At 41.2% G+C, this 18,948-nt stretch overlaps 1 protein-coding gene across 2 annotated transcripts in view; it reads right to left on the bottom strand.

Annotated features, from left to right (window-relative positions):
- Window positions 1-2,660: 2,660 nt before the first annotated feature.
- The window catches only part of EYA3 (EYA transcriptional coactivator and phosphatase 3), a 634,133-nt gene continuing 617,845 nt past the window's right edge, over window positions 2,661-18,948 (bottom strand). For both annotated transcript variants that reach the window (XM_053707122.1, XM_053707121.1), the window contains one exon: window positions 2,661-3,679. In XM_053707122.1, coding sequence (XP_053563097.1) covers window positions 3,599-3,679 — 81 coding nt within the window. In that variant the 3' untranslated portion in view covers window positions 2,661-3,598. The remainder of the gene's footprint in view (window positions 3,680-18,948) is intronic.

Here is an 18,948-nt window from a genome sequence, read left to right as displayed (position 1 = left end):
GGGCAAGGGAGGTGGGAGGGGCAATTGGGTAGAGGAGGAGCAGAGGAGGTAGGTAGGTGGAGCAAAGAGGAGGTGGGGGGCCCTGCCACACTTTTGCCCAGGGGCCCTGGTTGGCGTCAGTCGGCCCCTGCCAAATCCGTAATGTCTGAAATAAATGGGAAAATAATATGAAATATGTACTATTCTAAAACTGAAAAACATTATTTAAATCGGTCTGACTAATGATTTAAATTGGGATTTTAAATCAAATCCACCATGCCCAAAACTGCTAAAAACTGCTGCTAATATTAGGTGCATGAGGTATAAATATATGTCCACAGACTATGTGAATCACGTGTACATGTTCATATTATTATCCAGAGGGCTATAAAGGTGCAAAGTAATTACCTCACAGCACCTTCATCCACTGAGCTTATCTCATCTGCAGCAACTTGCTTCCAGTAGGCAAGCCCATCCTAGGCAGTACAAGCATGATGCCAAGGGCCTGTCACAATTAACAGCTTTCTACAACCCAGGGGATTGGCAAATAAACCCACATTTATCCAGGGGAGGGCTATGGATCCCACAAGGTGCAGCACACACTGTAGACCAGGGGATTGGTGGACATTTCCCACTGGGAAAAATCCTGGCTGAAAACTCCTTGTCTATCCATCTGAGCAATAGGGCAATGAGAGGAGGAAATTGGCCTTGGATCGGTTGAGTTGATAAGCAATTCAAACTTTCCTCACTCTATCAAGGAGGCAAAATAAATAACTGAGTAATCACAGGTAGTAAGAGGGATTTAAAACCCTGGTATGTTGGGGTGTTCTTTGTCTCCTCCTAGTGTTCAGGATGGAAATTCCCACAAGTGAATACTCTTAGACTATCACCCTCTGAAGCAACAATGCAATAATACAATGCTATAATCAAATGGTTTTAGCCACTACAGGGGTTTAAACACACAGTTAAAGTCAGCTCCAAAGTAGCAACCCACCACTGCGAATTAGCTAAATACATCTGGTGAGCCAATAACAACAGAAATGTGTGTAGCCACCAGCTAGCCCACAGTAGGGCACTGCGGCTCCTAGGTACACTTTTATAAACCAGATACCAAGAGAACAAAGTCAATTTGACAACACAAGTAAATTGAAAAGTCTCTTAAAATTGCATGTTTCTATCTGAACCATGCAAGTTTAGTTTTGGCTTTTATAGTCTCTATAAGGCTACTTCCAGTATCTTAGTAACTGCTTCAAAAATAACAGTCAAGTGAGGTTCCACTGCATGACCAGCAACACAATATGCAAGAATGTAGCAGTTAAATCATCATTCTTAATAAAAAGCAGTACATTTTTTCTCTCTTTACCTGTAAAAAAGACAGAAGCTGAACTATAGCCCACATCATCTTACTGCAAAACATGTAGGAAAAGACCTGAAGCCAGGAAGAGGACGGATTTATGAAGGAAGATGATGCAGGTTGATGACTTTTTGGAACTTCTACTCCTAAAGGGCACAAGGTATATACCCCATTTGTACCAGAATACTCAACTATATTACGTAAATTGTGTTAACTGAATAGGTTGCTTTGTGTAATTAATATTTAAAAGGCAAATATGAAAAAAGGGACATTAAACATTAAATACATTTTATAAGCAAAAGTATTGAGGTTATTCCCCATCTTGCTTACACTACATTTCAGTGCTGATGTGTTTGTACAAGTGAAGCAACTCTCCTTTAGATACCTGAAGTGAAACCTAGGTTCCAATATGGCAAAACCCATACACAGTGGGAGGTGCATGAAATGTATTTTGTGCTTAGTGTCCTTTTAATACATTTGTCTCATCCACTTAACTTCATTACATCAGCTTACGATAAGAATAACATCATTCAAACCTGTATGTACTATAAACAAACTCAGAGGAAAAACAAACAAATTAAAAACAATGCATTCTCTCCAATTTAGAACAGATAGTTAACCACAACAAGGTAAACACTGGAATATATTTTGAACAAAGTAAAGAACAGGACTTCAGTCTGATTAATTACCTGGGAAGCACCATTAAAGTGTCAGTAAACCTAAAATATGTTATATAATTCTGCACATAGTGCAGAATTATATAACATTATATTAGTGCTATCGTTATAAAACGTAATATTCCCTTTTAATTTTTTATAAATATGACAGTTTCTCAGACCCGCTCTTTGTACTCTGCTGAGCGGGTCTGTTTTTATTCCACAGCGCATCGGGCCAGCTGTATAGTCATAGCCCGGCCCGACCGCGCCATAACACTAAGTGCAGCTCGCTCCTGCTCTGTCTGTGACTATACAGCTGGCCCGATGCGCTGTGGAATAAAAACAGACCCGCTCAGCAGAGTACAGAGAGCGGGTCTGAGAAACTGTCATATTTATAAAAGATTAAAAGGGAATATTACGTTTTATAACGATAGCACTAATATAATGTTATATAATTCTGCACTATGTGCAGAATTATATAACATTATATTTTAGGTTTACTGTCCCTTTAACTAATATGTAAATACTGTGGCATTTTCATAAAGGATGTAACAACTTCAAATATTTGGAACCTTATGGTTTTTCCTATAATACTATACACTTGTTTTTAGATCAAAACATACAACTATTCATTTTTAACCATAGATCAAATACTGAAAATGTATTCAAACTCAAATTTCTAAAATGTGTTTTATTTTCATGAGGAGGACTAAAAAATGACACAGAATCAAACTAAAAATATTTTTTTTTTTTTTTTTTTTTAATAAGTTACTGTCATCCAAGGTGAAATAATGGCAGGAGCAATTTGCTCCCATAGAGGTATTTCAGTAAGAATTCCAGAATGGTAATGCAGCAAACACATCAATAGAAGCAAACCCAATTGGGCTGTGATATTGTTAAAAATACCAGAAATATGTACATTTCCATAAAGGATGTAGCCTCTGATATAAACTTGAGAAGTAACAGTGGCCAGCCTGATGCTTATGAATTCCATTAATTTGTTAAAAGATTTGGCTACTTCATTCTTGATAGGATGCAACAGGTTTAGTTCTTGGTAGGGTATACCACTGGGTTTTTGTATATAAAAAAGGTAAATATAGGGCACTTTAAGCATCCCACCTTAGTGTTACTTAATTGATGAATGCACATAGTATCTTTTTCTTTGCAAGATTAGAAGAAACGGTTTTCTTCAATTCCTAATGTAGACAATAATCGTGAAAATATGCATCTAATGAAACTAAAGGTGCAGTCTTAAATAGATAATCCTAAAACATTTTCAATTCATGTATGTTCCTTGATGGAGAATGAAAAGGTTGATGAGATCTTGAAGTAGGGTCTTAACAGGTGAATAAACATCTTGCTTGAACCTGAAGAGGTAGGTGAACTCTAGAAGCAGGGCATCTAGCAGTAACTTGGAAAGAAGGGTGGAACCTGAGCGGTCATTTGTCAGAAGATCTGAAACTTTAAGTATGTCTCTTTGATCCAATTGTGTATAGACACATATCTCTTAGATGTGAAGTTGTAGTTGGATATTTCAGGGACCTTAAGGCAGATTTACCAGTCTTCTTAACTTTTTACAAGTCCATCCAATGTCCATTCAATGAGTATTTCACAAAAAGTCCAACTCCAAAGCTTGATGAAGAGAAATGAGGTCATTGTGGTTTGTAATTCTCCAGAAGGGCATGTTGTGCTAAAAGAACCAAAAAAAAGGGAGAAAACCAATAAATAATTAAAAAACTATTTCATATATCTTGTGGCAGAAAGCTGAAGAACTATGAGCTTTAGAAGAAAATCTTAATACCGAGTATTTCAAGAAATACAAAGATGAATGAACAGATATACAAAAAAAAACCCAACCAAAAACACATAAATTATGTTTACCCGATACATTAATTTCTTCCTTGATGGTGAGAGACCACGATCCATTACTCTTGGGAATTAGTATTCCCTGCCACTAACATGAGGTAAAGATTCCCAAACCCCAAGAGCTCTATAAAACTCCTCCCACCTCACTGGAACCTTAGTATATAATGTATAGCCAAGCAAAAGCGGTAGGAAAAACTAATAAGAGCAAAAAAATAGGAGCAGGGAAAAAAAAGATGTGCAAACAAAAAAATAAACACTAAAAAAATAAACAGGGTGGGGTTTTGTGGACTCTCACCAACATGAAAGAAATTAATTTATCAGGTAAGCATAAAACAAAATTTATGCTTACCTGATAAATTTCTTTCTTTCCGGATATAGTGAGTCCACGGCATCATCAATTACTGTTGGGAATATCACTCCTGGCCAGCAGGAGGCGGCAAAGGGCACTACAGCAAAGCTGTTAAGTATCACTTCCCTTCCCATAACCCCCAGTCATTTGACCAAAGGTATATGGAGAAAAAGAAGCAACACAAGGTGTAGAGGTGCCTCAGTTTTTTTTAAAAAACATAAAAAAGGGCGGGCCTTGGACTCACCATATCCAGAAAGAAAGTAATTTATCAAGTAAGCATAAATTTTCTTTTCTTTATTATGATATGGTGAGTCCACGGCATCATCAATTACTGTTGGGAACCAATACCCAATCTAGAGGACACAGATGATTAGGGAGGGGCAAGACAGGTAACATAAACAGAAGGCACCACTGCTTGAAGAACCTTCCTTAACCAAGGCAAAAGTATTGAATTTGAAAATTTTGGAAAAAGTATGCAGAGAAGACCAAGTTGCAGCCTTGCAAATTTGTTCCACAGAAGCTTCATTCTTGAAAGCCCAAGAAGAAGAGACAGCCCTAGTGGAATGAGCTGTAATTCTCTCAGGAGGCTGCTGACCAGCAGTCTCATAGGCCAAACAAATTATACAGATTCCAGAGTAAAACAAACAGGGCAGAAGACTGGCGAAAATCCTTAGTCGCCTGTAGGTAGAATTTCAGGGCACGCACAACATCCAGGTTGTGTAACAAACACTCCTTATGACAAGAAGGATTAGGACAAAGAGAAGGAACAACAATTTCCTAATTAATATTTCTATTCAAAACAACTTTAGGAAGGAAACCTAACTTAGTACGAAGAACCACCTTATCAGCATGAAAGATAAGATAAGGTGAATCATACTGCAAAGCTGAGAGTTCCAAAACTCTCCGAGCAGAAGATATAGAAACAAGAAAAAAAACCTTCCAAGATAACAACTTAATATCTATGGAATGCATTGGCTCAAACCAAGCCTGTTGCAAAACTTGCCGACAAACCCTTCTCCAGACCTTCCTGGAAAAACGCCAAAATCCTAGGAATCCTGACCCTACTCCAAGAGTAGCCTTTGGATTCACACCAATAAAGATATTTATTCCATATCTTATGGTACTGTAAATCTTTCTAGTAACAGGCTTGCGAGCCTGAATCAGAGTCTCAGAAAACCCACGCTTAGACAGAACTAAGCGTTCAATCTCCAAGCAGTCAGCTTCAGAGAAACAAGATTTGGATGAAGGAAGGAGCCCTGACGTAGAAGGTCCTTCCTCAGAGGCAGTCTCCAAGGTGGAAGAGACGATATCTCCACTAGGTCCGCATACCAGATCCTGCAAGGCCATGCAGGGGCTATGAAAATCACTGACGCTCTCTCCTGCTTGATACGAGCAATGACTCGTGGAAGGAGAGCGAACAGAGGAAACAGGTATGCCAACCTGAATTTCCAAGGGACCACCAGAGCATCTATCAGAGCAACATGAGGATCCCTCGACCTCGAACCGTACCTCGGGAGCTTGGCATTATGCCGAGACGTCATCAGATCCAGCTCCGGCACCCCCCATTTGAGGATCAAACTGGAGAACACCTCAGGATGAAGCTCCCACTCCCCAGGATGAAAAGTCTGTCTGCTCAGAAAAACCGCTTCCCAATTGTCCACTCCTGGAATGTGGATGGCAGATAGACAGCAACTGTGAGGTTCCGGCCCACTGAATAATCCGAGCCACAGCTTTCATGGCTAAAGAACTCAGAGTTCCTCCTTGGTGGTTGATGTAAGTCACTGATGTTATGTTGTCCGACTGGAACCTGATAAACAGGGGTAAAGCTAACTGAGGCCAAGCCATCAGAGCATTGAAGATCGCTCTCAACTCCAAGATGTTTATGGGGAGAGCTGACTCCTCCCGAGTCCCAGACTGCTCCCCAGCCCAGCAAGCTGGCATCCGTGGTCACATTCACCCAGGAAGGTCTCCGAAAACACGTTCCCTGAGAGAGATGTTCCTGAGACAGCCACCACGGGAGAGAGACTCTTGTCAACTGATCCAAATCTATCCTCAGACAGATCCGCATAGACCCCGTTCCATTGTCTGAGCATGCATGACTGCAGAGCTCTCAAATGGAACCGAGCAAATGAAATGACGTCCATGGACGCAACCATCAGACTAATTACCTCCATACATTGAGCCACGGATGGCCGAACAGCAGACTGTAGAAAGGGGCAAGAGGAAAGAATCTTGGCTTTTCTGACCTCTGCCAGAAATATTTTCATTGATAGAGAATCTATAATGGTTTCTAAGAACACTACCCTTGTAGCTGGAACAAGGGAACTCTTTCCCAGATTCACTTTTCATCCGTGGGAAAGTAGAAAAGACAACAAGATCTCTGTATGAGAGTTTGCTTGTTGAAAATATGGCGCCTGAACCAGAATGTTGTCCAGATAGGGCGCCACTGCAATTCCCCAAGACCGGATCACTGCCAATAGAGCCCCCAGAACCTTTGAGAAAATTCTGGGAGCCGTGGCAAGACAAAACGGAAGAGCTACAAACTGAAAGTGTTTGTCCAGAAAGGCAAATTTCAGAAACTTGTGATGATCCCTGTGAATGGGAACATGAAGGTACGCATCCTTCAGGTCTATGGTCGTCATGAACTGACCCTCTTGAACCAAGGGAAGAATGAAACGTATGGTTTCCATCTTGAAGGACGGTACTTTGAGAAACTTGTTTAGACACTTCAAGTCTAGAATCAGTCGGAAAGTTCCCTCTTTTTTGGGAACCACAAACAGATTGGAATAGAACGCTATACCCTGTTCCTGAACTGGAACTATCACTCCCAGGTCGGAAAGGTCCTGAACACATTTCAAGAACGCCTCTCTTTATCTGGTCTGCAGATAATCTTGAGAGGTGGAATGAAAAGTCTTGAACTCTAATTTCTAACCCTGGGATACGATGTCCACAGCCCAAGGGTCTGGGACATCACGTATCCATAATTGAGAGAACTGAGCAAGTCTGCCCGCCACTTGATCCGATTCCGGATCTGGGGCAAACCCTTCATGCTGATTTGGAATCAGCTGCGGGTTTCTTTGATTGCTTCCCCTTGTTCTAAGACTGATTGGGTTTCCAAGAAGATTTGGACTGTTCCTGCTTGGAAGATGAAGGCTTATCTCTCAAGTTACGAAAGGAACGAAAATTACTTTGACGTCCTTTCAATCTATTTTTCTTATCTTGCAGCAGAAAAGACCCTTTACCACCTGTGATATCGGAAATAATTTCTGCCAAACCAGGTCTTACCCTTATAAGGGATCGTCAAAAGCTTGGACTTAGATGAAACATCCACTGACCAAGATTTCAACCATAAAGCTCAGCGCGCAAGTACAGCAAAACCAGATATTTTGGCTCCCAACTTAATGACTTGTAAAGAAGCGTCAGTAATAAAGGAATTGGCTAACTTAAGAGCCTTAATCCTATCTTGGATCTCCTCCAAGGGAGTTTCTGCTTAAAGAGACTCAGACAATGCATTGAACCAGTAGGCTTGTCACAGTGGCAATACACACTGCAGGTTGCCATTGGAGACCTTGATGAACATACATCTTTTTCAAAAAAGCCTTCAGCTTTTTGTCTATTGGATACTTAAAAGAACAGCTATCCTCTATAGGAATAGTAGTTCTCTTAGCCAAAGTAGAAATCACCCCTTCCACTTTGGGCACCGTCTGCCACGACTCATTAATGGAGTCAGCCACCGGAAACATCTTTTTAAAAATCGGAGATGGGGTAAAAGGGATCCCAGGTCTCTCCCATACCCGTGGAATAATCTCTAACACCGTCTGGTACAGGAAACACCTCCACAGCGGAACATCAAAGTATTTATTTAGTTTACTAGCTTTCTTAGGATTGACAAGAACAATATTATCAGAGTCGTCCAGAGTAGCCAAAACCTCCTTTAACAACACATGGCGGTGTTCAAGCTTAAATCTGAAGGATACCACTTCAGCATCAGAAGAAGGAATTATACGGTCTGAGATTTCACCCTCAGAGGCTACTGACGTATGTTCCTCCTCAGACTTCTGAGAAAGAGCAACTTAGTTAGCCGGAACTGGATCAGAAACTTTACTAACTGAATCTTTAAATTTCCTCTTGCGACTTTCCTGAAGCATGGGAATGGCAGCTAATGCCTCAGATACCGCAGAAGATACCTGGGCAGCAATGTTTGCTGGCAAATAAACTCCTCCAGGAGATTGAGAGGAACCGCAGGGCACTGCATGAGATGACAATAAAGTTTGGGACGTTTGAGGAGAAAACTGTGGTATTACCTGAACAGCATCAACCTGAGAGAATGGTGGCTCAGAATCAAAGTCTCTCTTTATACATTAGAGTCCTTTCAATACATGAAGAACAAAAGGGCAAAGGAGGTTCCACTTGGTTATTGAAACAAAGCTTGCATACAACAGAAGGCACAAACTCTTGGTCCATATATTGCAAGTAAAAGAATTAAAAAAAATTAAAAAAAAAAATTGTTTCTTTTAACACTGTTCCTTTAAAATATTAATTCCCAAAAGTGATCAAAAATCCTTAATACGGATATAGAGCGACTTGAAAAACAAAAAGTAAGAACTGACCAAATTGAAAACCCTTTATAAAATATTTGGAAGGAAAGTTCCCTCTTTACAAAACCTCTAACAACGGTTTCTGCCAGACCTCTACACCACAGCGGTAAAGCAGAGACGCCTACCTGCCCCCTCTGCTGCTTGCGACAGCTCTGGACCTCCCAGGATGTCTCTCCGATTGATGCCGAGGAAATCACCGGAAGCTGCTATAAGCTGCGCAATGAAAAGTGAAAACTGTGATTTTAACATAGACTGTCGCCTCAGAAAGGGTTCCCCTCTCCTTAACATGCTAGAGGTGGTCCCGGCGGCCATAACAGACCATTAAGCGTAGCTAATTTAGAGCGGCTAAAATAATAAAGGCAAACAATCCTCATCCGGACCGGTGTCAAAATATTCATAAACCGGATTCATAGAGAAGTTTACTAAGCCACCAGAGATTCTAGAATAATTAAGTAGAACAATCTATCTAATTCTTTCACAGTGCCTGCTTCCCTGCCATATAAATCCTGAACTCAGGAATGTCCCATTTTAGGTGCAGACTAAACTTTTTAGTGCCAGAGTTCTTCCCAGAAGAAAACAAAAAATGGCAATTACCTGCACCTTCAACTGCCCGGCAGGAGGACAGCTCACCCGGCATGAGAGGATGCCACTCCTCACAGAGACCTGTGGAAACAGAAAGATCAGAGCAAACCTACTCTGGCGTTCTATACAAGAGCAGCAACATGTTAGAAAAATGCAGTGAGTCCCACCTCACAAGTTCCTAACTGCTTCAAAGCCACCACTGCCCTACTGAAGAGACTAACGTGGAGTAAGGCTAAACCCAATTCGGAAAGATCAGAGCAAACCTACTCTGGCTGTAAAATAATAAAATCTTGATTAAAGTGAGAGTCGTCAGACACCAAAAACTTCACCTCCTCCTTGCAACGAAGGCAAAGAGAATGACTGGGGATTGTGGGAAGCGAAGTGACATTAATAAGCTTTGCATTTGGTGCTCTTTGCCTCCTCCTGCTGGCCAGGAGTGATATTCCCAACAGTAATTGCTGATTTTGTGGATTCACCGTATTTTAGGAAAGAAATTCTCAATTTAGAAACCATATCTGCAGACCAAAATTTTAACCATAAACCTCTTCTAGAAAGAACTGCTAAATACATACATTTTGCATTAATCTTAATAATGCCACATACAACATTACAAATAAATAAATTTGCAGATTTTAGCAGAATTAAAGAAATACAAAAGTTTACAAAAACGTTGATATAAAAAAATAATTTTCAAACCGCATCTAATAATCTGCAGTTTACACTTATGCTAGGAAACACAACTATCTTGATAAACATATGCAATTTTTATTATCTTGCCTCATACAATCCTTCCCATAAAATGGTTGTGTCTAAAACATAAGACATTGCCCAAACACAGCGCTCAAAATTAGCATATTGATGATGGCAAATGACCAATATTTTCCTAAAATTGTAGGCCTCAGTTTTACGCTTGCACGAAAGGACTTTGGAGGACCCATCTCTAACATGCTTGCACAAAAGGATATATAAACTTTACACCCATATCCAGCGTTGTTAATATAACTTTATTATTATTATCTTTATCTAGGGGTGACAAATACTATTACAAAATGTGCTCCGTCGCTCCCTGTGTGTTGCCGTTTAGGCTGCGTCTGCTATTTCAACCAAGTCACGTGAGCGCAGGATTTGTAAAGCAGAGAACCAAGGTTACCCACTGTGATTGGTATATGCAAATTAGGGTTTGGAAATTGAAGTTATTTAGGCATAGTAAGTATTAATATTGACCTTTGGAATGATAGAATAAAAAAATCTTCACTAGCAGAAACATCAGAAAACTGCTCAGAAAGACTATTTAACCAAATAGAAGCAGCAGCCACAATAGAAATAGCTGGCCTAAATAATTAACCTGCTTGCAAAAAGGCCCTTCTATGAAAGGATTCTAATTTCCTATCTAAATAGTCCTTAAAAGAGGTACTATCTGCCAGAGGAATAGTAGTATGCTTACGCCAGAGTAGAAATAGCCCCATCTACCTTAGGGACAGTTTCCCAAAGATCAATATTAGAACCAGGTAAGGGATACAATTTCTTAAACCTTGCAGAAGGATTGAAGGGATTACCTGGCTTAGACCACTTCCTAGAAACTCTCTCAGAAACAGCTTTAGGAACAGGAAAAACCAAAGGTTTAAAGATATCATCTAAACTATTAGCAGTTTTATCCTCAGTCACCTTCGGATCGTTAAGGTAAGCAAAATCACCTTTAAAAGAGAACGAATATGTTAAAGAGATACTGAACCCAAATGTTTTCTTTCATGATTCAGATGGAGAAAACAATTTTAAGCAGCTTTTTAATTTACTCTTATTATCAATTTGTCTTCATTCTCTTGGTATCTTTATTTGAAAAAGGAGGAATATAAGCTTACAAGCCGTCACATTTTTGGTTCAGCACCATAGATAGTGCTTGCTGATTGGTGACTGCATTTAGCAAACCAATCAGCAAGTTCTACCCAGGTGCTGAACCAAAGATGGGCCGCCTCGTAAGCTTACATTCCTGCTTTTTCAAATAAAGATACCAAGAGAACGAAGAAAAAATTAATAGGAGTAAATTAGAAAGTTGCTTAAAATTGCATGCTCTATCTAATCACAAAAGAAACAATTTGAGTTCAGTATTCCTTTAACTTTAAACAAAATTTCAGACACCATAGAACAAATAAAATTCTTCATAAACGGTGAGAAATAAGCTGCAATTCCCTGTAAAGAACAAGCAGAGGGAGCAGTTATACCCATAGAAGCAAGAGCAGCATTAGAACTGAATGCATTAAAACATTAAGGCAGGTTATACATAAATATGCTAGAGAAGAGATTGCTTAAGTAAAAACACTTAACAATTGTAGGAAAGTGTTCAGAGGGCCAAGCTTCTAAGAAGATTTTAGTGACAGAATCAAAAGGCTTCATTATAACAGCAAACTACAAAACGCATAAATAAAAGACTTACTAGGTCAGGTGCGCTAAACATGCAGAAGGAGACAAACAAACTTCACATCTGATGACAGAATAACGCACAAACAGAAGTGAGCGTGTGCAAAACCCGAAAGATAAAGGAGAAACGCACGACAAAACTTGATGTGCGCAATCCTGAGGAGTACGTGTGCTAACCTGAAGCATGCAGACGCGAGAAAAAACCTGACACACAAACAAAAGGAAGTATAAGCCGATGCACACAAACCATGAAGGCCGACATTTGCAAAAATAAACCTGACAGACGTGTGCAAAACTGAAGGCTGCGAGAAAAACAATTTATGCTTACCTGATAAATTTATTTCTCTTGTAGTGTATCCAGTCCACGGATTATCCATTACTTGTGGGATATTCTCCTTCCCAACAGGAAGTTGCAAGAGGATCACCCACAGCAGAGCTGCTATATAGCTCCTCCCCTAACTGTCATATCCAGTCATTCGACCGAAAACAAACAGAGAAAGGAGAAACCATAGGGTGCAGTGGTGACTGTAGTTTAATTAAAATTTAGACCTGCCTTAAAAGGACAGGGCGGGCCGTGGACTGGATACACTACAAGAGAAATAAATTTATCAGGTAAGCATAAATTATGTTTTCTCTTGTTAAGTGTATCCAGTCCACGGATCATCCATTACTTGTGGGATACCAATACCAAAGCTAAAGTACACGGATGATGGGAGGGACAAGGCAGGATTAAGCGGAAGGAACCACTGCCTGAAGAACCTTTCTCCCAAACACAGCCTCCGAAGAAGCAAAAGTATCAAATTTGTAAAATTTTGAAAAAGTGTGAAGCGAAGACCAAGTCGCAGCCTTGCAAATCTGTTCAACAGAGGCCTCATTTTTGAAGGCCCAGGTGGAAGCCACAGCTCTAGTAGAATGAGCTGTAATCCTTTCAGGGGGCTGCTGTCCAGCAGTCTCATAGGCTAGGCGTATTACGCTCCGAAGCCAAAAGGAAAGAGAGGTTGCCGAAGCTTTTTGACCTCTCCTCTGTCCAGAGTAAACGACAAACAGGGAAGATGTTTGACGAAAATCTTTAGTAGCTTGTAAGTAAAACTTCAAGGCACGGACTACGTCCAGATTATGTAAAAGACGTTCCTTCTTTGAAGAAGGATTAGAGCACAACGATGGAACAACAATCTCTTGATTGATATTCTTGTTAGAAACCACCTTAGGTAAAAACCCAGGTTTGGTACGCAGAACTACCTTATCTGCATGAAAAATCAGATAAGGAGAATCACATTGTAAGGCAGATAGCTCAGAGACTCTCCGAGCCGAGGAAATACCCATCAAAAACAGAACTTTCCAAGATAAAAGTTTAATATCAATGGAATGAAGGGGTTCAAACGGAACTCCTTGAAGAACCTTAAGAACCAAGTTTAAGCTCCACGGGGGAGCAACAGGTTTAAACACAGGCTTAATTCTAACCAAAGCCTGGCAAAATGCCTGGACGTCTGGAACCTCTGCCAGACGCTTGTGCAAAAGGACAGAGCAGAAATCTGTCCCTTTAAGGAACTAGCTGATAATCCTTTGTCCAAGCCCTCTTGGAGAAAAGACAATATTCTAGGAATCCTAACCTTACTCCATGAGTAATTGTTGGATTCACACCAATAAAGATATTTACTCCATATCTTGTGGTAGATTTTCCTGGTAACAGGCTTTCGTGCCTGTATTAAAGTATCAATGACTGACTCGGAGAAGCCACGCTTTGATAGAATCAAGCGTTCAATCTCCATGCAGTCAGTCTCAGAGAAATTAGATTTGGATGATTGAAAGGACCTTGTATCAGAAGGTCCTGTCTTAGAGGCAGAGTCCATGGTGGAAAGGATGACATGTCCACTAGGTCTGCATACCAAGTCCTGCGTGGCAACGCAGGTGCTATCAGAATCACTGATGCTCTCTCCTGTTTGATTTTGGCAATCAGTCGAGGGAGCAGAGGAAACGGTGGAAACACATAAGCCAGGTTGAAGAACCAAGGCGCTGCTAGAGCATCTATCAGCGTCGCTTCTGGGTCCCTGGACCTGGATCCGTAACAAGGAAGCTTGGCGTTCTGGCGAGACGCCATGAGATCCAACTCTGGTTTGCCCCAACGATGAATCAACTGAGCAAACACCTCCGGATGGAGTTCCCACTCCCCCGGATGGAAAGTCTGACGACTTAGAAAATCCGCCTCCCAGTTCTCCACGCCTGGGATATGGATTGCTGACAGGTGGCAAGAGTGGTACTCTGCCCAGCGAATTATTTTTGAGACTTCTAACATCGCTAGGGAACTCCTGGTTCCCCCTTGATGGTTGATGTAAGCCACAGTCGTGATGTTGTCCGACTGAAATCTGATGAACCTCAGTGTTGCTAACTGAGGCCAAGCCAGAAGAGCATTGAATATCGCTCTTAACTCCAGAATATTTATTGGAAGGAGTTTCTCCTCCTGAGTCCACGATCCCTGTGCCTTCAGGGAATTCCAGACTGCACCCCAACCTAGAAGGCTGGCATCTGTTGTTACAATTGTCCAATCTGGCCTGCGAAAGGTCATACCCTTGGACAGGTGTACCCGAGACAACCACCAGAGAAGAGAATCTCTGGTCTCTTGATCCAGATTTAGCAGAGGGGACAAATCTGTGTAATCCCCATTCCACTGACTCAGCATGCATAATTGCAGCGGTCTGAGATGAAGGCGCGCAAATGGCACTATGTCCATTGCCGCTACCATTAAGCTGATTACCTCCATACACTGAGCTACCGAAGGGCGCGGAATGGAGTGAAGAACACGGCAAGCATTTAGAAGTTTTGATAACCTGGACTCCGTCAGGTAAATTTTCATTTCTATAGAATCTATCAGAGTCCCTAAGAAGGAGACTCTTGTGAATGGGGATAGAGAACTCTTTTCCTCGTTCACTTTCCACCCGTGCGACCTCAGAAATGCCAGAACTATCTCTGTATGAGACTTGGCAACTTGAAAGCTTGACGCCTGTATCAGGATGTCGTCTAGATACAGAGCCACCGCTATGCCTCGCGGTCTTAGAACCGCCAGAAGTGAGCCCAGAACCTTTGTAAAGATTCTCGGGGCTGTAGCCAACCCGAAGGGAAGAGCTACAAATTGGTAATGCCTGTCTAGAAAGGCAAACCTTAGAAACCGATGATGATCCTTGTGAATCGGTATGTGAAGGAAAGGCATCCTTTAAGTCCACTGTGGTCATGTACTGACCTTCTTGGATCATGGGTAGGATGGTCCGAATAGTTTCCATTTTGAAAGATGGAACTCTGAGGAATTTGTTTAAGATCTTTAGATCCAAAATTGGTCTGAAGGTTCCCTCTTTTTTGGGAACCACAAACAGATTCGACTAAAAACCCTGTCCTTGTTCTGTCCGCGGAACTGGATGGATCACTCCCATAACTAGGAGATCTTGCACACAGCGTAGGAATGCCTCTTTCTTTATCTGATTTGCAGATAGCCTTGAAAGATGAAATCTCCCTTGTGGAGGGGAAGCTTTGAAGTCCAGAAGATATCCCTGAGATATGATCTCCAACGCCCAGGGATCCTGAACATCTCTTGCCCACGCCTGGGCGAAGAGAGAAAGTCTGCCCCCTACTAGATCTGTCACCGCATAGGGGGCCGTTCCTTCATGCTGTCTTAGAGGCAGCAGCAGGCTTTCTGGCCTGCTTGCCTTTGTTCCAGGACTGGTTAGGTTTCCAGGCCTGCTTAGATTGAGCAAAAGTTCCATCTTGTTTTGAAGCGGAGGAAGTTGATGCTGCACCTGCCTTGAAATTTCGAAAGGCATGAAAATTAGACTGTTTGGCCTTTGCTTTGGCCCTGTCCTGAGGAAGGGTGTGACCCTTACCTCCAGTAATGTCAGCAATAATTTCCTTCAAACCAGGCCCGAATAAGGTCTGTCCCTTGAAAGGAATGTTGAGTAATTTAGACTTTGAAGTCACGTCAGCTGACCAGGATTTAAGCCATAGCGCCCTACGCGCCTGGATGGCGAATCCGGAATTCTTAGCCGTTAGTTTAGTCAAATGAACAATGGCATCAGAAACAAATGAGTTAGCTAGCTTAAGTGTTCTAAGCTTGTCAATAATTTCAGTCAATGGAGCTGTATGGATGGCCTTTTCCAGGGCCTCAAACCAGAATGCCGCCGCGCCCGTGACAGGCGCAATGCATGCAAGGGGCTGTAAAATAAAACCTTGTTGAATAAACATTTTCTTAAGGTAACCCTCCAATTTTTTATCCATTGGATCTGAAAAAGCACAACTGTCCTCAACCGGGATAGTGGTACGCTTTGCTAAAGTAGAAACTGCTCCCTCCACCTTAGGGACCGTCTGCCATAAGTCCCGTGTAGTGGCGTCTATTGGAAACATTTTTCTAAATATAGGAGGTGGGGAAAAAGGCACACCCGGTCTATCCCACTCCTTGCTAATAATTTCTGTAAGCCTTTTAGGTATAGGAAAAACATCAGTACACACCGGTACCGCATAGTATTTATACAGACTACACAATTTCTCTGGTACTGCAACTGTGTTACAGTCATTCAGAGCAGCTAATACCTCCCCAAGCAACACACGGAGGTTCTCAAGCTTAAATTTAAAATTAGAAATCTCTGAATCAGGTTTCCCCGAATCAGAGATGTCACCCACAGACTGAAGCTCTCCGTCCTCATGATCTGCATATTGTGACGCAGTATCAGACATGGCCCTTACAGCATCTGCGAGCTCTGTATTTCTCCTAACCCCAGAGCAATCGCTTGCCTCTTAATTCAGGCAACCTGGATAATACCTCTGACAGGGTATTATTCATGATTGCAGCCATGTCCTGCAAGGTAATCGCTATGGGCGTCCCTGATGTAATTGGCGCCATATTAGCGTGCATCCCCTGAGCGGGAGGCGAAGGGTCTGACACGTGGGGAGAGTTAGTCGGCATAACTTCCCCCTCGTCAGAATCTTCTGGTGATATTTCTTTTATAGTTAAAGACTGATCTTTACTGTTTAAGGTGAAATCAATATATTTAGTACACATTCTCCTATGGGGCTCCACCATGGCTTTCAAACATAATGAACAAGTAGTTTCCTCTATGTCAGACATGTTTAAACAGACTAGCAATGAGACTAGCAAGCTTGGAAAACACTTTAAACAAGTTTACAAGCAATATAAAAAACGTTACTGCACCTTTAAGAAACACAAATTTTGTCAAAATTTGAAATAACAGTGAAAAAAGGCAGTTACACTAACGAAATTTTTACAGTGTATGTAACAAGTTAGCAGAGCATTGCACCCACTTGCAAATGGATGATTAACCCCATAATACCCAAAACTGAATAATAAAAGACAAAAACGTTTTTTTTTTTTGTTTGTTTTTTCAAACAGTCACAACAACTGCCACAGGTCTACTGTGGCTTTTTACCTCCCTCAAAAACGACTTTGAAGCCTTTTGAGCCCTCTAGAGAAGTCCTGGAACATGCAGGAAGAAGCTGGATGTCTCTGTCAGTATTTTTAGCTACACAGAAAAGCACTACAAAAGGCCCCTACCACTCATATTACAACAGTGGAAAGCCTAAGGAAACTGTTTCTAGGCAGAATTCAAGCCAGCCATGTGGAAAAAAACTAGGCCCCAATAAGTTTTATCACCAAATACATATAAAAACGATTAAACATGCCAGCAAACGTTTTATATTACATTTTTATAAGAGTATGTATCTCTATTAATAAGCCTCATGCCAGTCGCTATCACTGCATTTAAGGCTTTACTTACATTAGTTCGGTATCAGCAGCATTTTCTAGCAAATTCCATCCCTAGAAAAATATTAACTGCACATACCTTATTGCAGAAAAACCTGCACGCCATTCCCTCTCTGAAGTTACCTCACTCCTCAGAATATGTGAGAACAGCCATGGATCTTAGTTACTTCTGCTAAGATCATAGAAAACGCAGGCAGATTCTTCTTCTAAATACTGCCTGAGATAAACAGTACACTCCGGCACCATTTAAAAATAACAAACTTTTGATTGAAGAATAAACTAAGTATAAAACACCACACTCCTCTTACGACCTCCATCTTGGTTGAGGCTTGCAAGAGAATGACTGGATATGACAGTTAGCGGAGGAGCTATATAGCAGCTCTGCTGTGGGTGATCCTCTTGCAACTTCCTGTTGGGAAGGAGAATATCCCACAAGTAATGGATGATCCGTGGACTGGATACACTTAAGAGAAAAACTGCTAAATAAAAAAAAGTAAAAATCACAGTTTAAAATTTAAAGGGGAATAATTAAAAATAGAAATTCTGTAAAATACCCAAGAAGGCTAATAGTGTGTCAGTAAAATATAAACCAGTAGAAGCCAAACCAGTGCTGAAACATATCAGTAGAGGATATGGAATAGGAGCATACTGAAGAACAAACAGGGTGAGGCAAAGGATGTGTCCCTGCAACACCAGTGGAAGGCTTGTGACTGATTTCCAACAAAGTTAAAAATGAGACACAATCCATACTCATCTCTGTGACAGGGTCTTAACTCAGTCTGAAAACCCCTCTTATCGAAGAATCCTATGCAGCGAAGGCAAAGACAAGACTAAGGTACTAGTGAAGTGGGAGGGGGTTTTATAGAGCTATTGTAGCTTGGGAATCTTTGCCTACTCCTACTGGCAGGACAGATCAATTCCCGGGAGTAATGGATCATGGACTCTCACCACCTGTATCAAAGAAAAGGTATTCACTAAAATCTGCATGTAACAAGTGCCAGGCAGTCTTTGTACAGTGCCGGCTGTACAGTGCCGGCTAGGTCTTGTACCCCTGCATAATATCAATCTACACTACCTTACTGGAGATGGTCTATGTGAATATATGAGATAGCACAAGTGAAACAGCTGGTTTTATAGTATAACAGTTAGTTCATCCATTTTACTTGGCATATTTCTGGTGGAGCTAAGCTATGGGTGAACTGTGAATTCAAGTGAGCTTCTGTTTTACAAAATAAAACATTCATAATGCTTTGTTGCATGTTTTGGCAGCAAATCAGCACACACCCTCTATCCAGGTATGTAAAGAAATATAATATAGTTATATGACAAACATTGTTTATTGAATCTGAAAGGGACCTGAAACAATTTTTTTTTCATGATTCACATAG

Source organism: Bombina bombina, chromosome 3 (assembly GCF_027579735.1).
Source record: "Bombina bombina isolate aBomBom1 chromosome 3, aBomBom1.pri, whole genome shotgun sequence".
In the NCBI taxonomy this organism is placed as follows: domain Eukaryota; kingdom Metazoa; phylum Chordata; class Amphibia; order Anura; family Bombinatoridae; genus Bombina; species Bombina bombina.
Note: the sequence above shows the minus strand (reverse complement) of the source record. Positions and strands in the feature narration are given on the sequence as shown.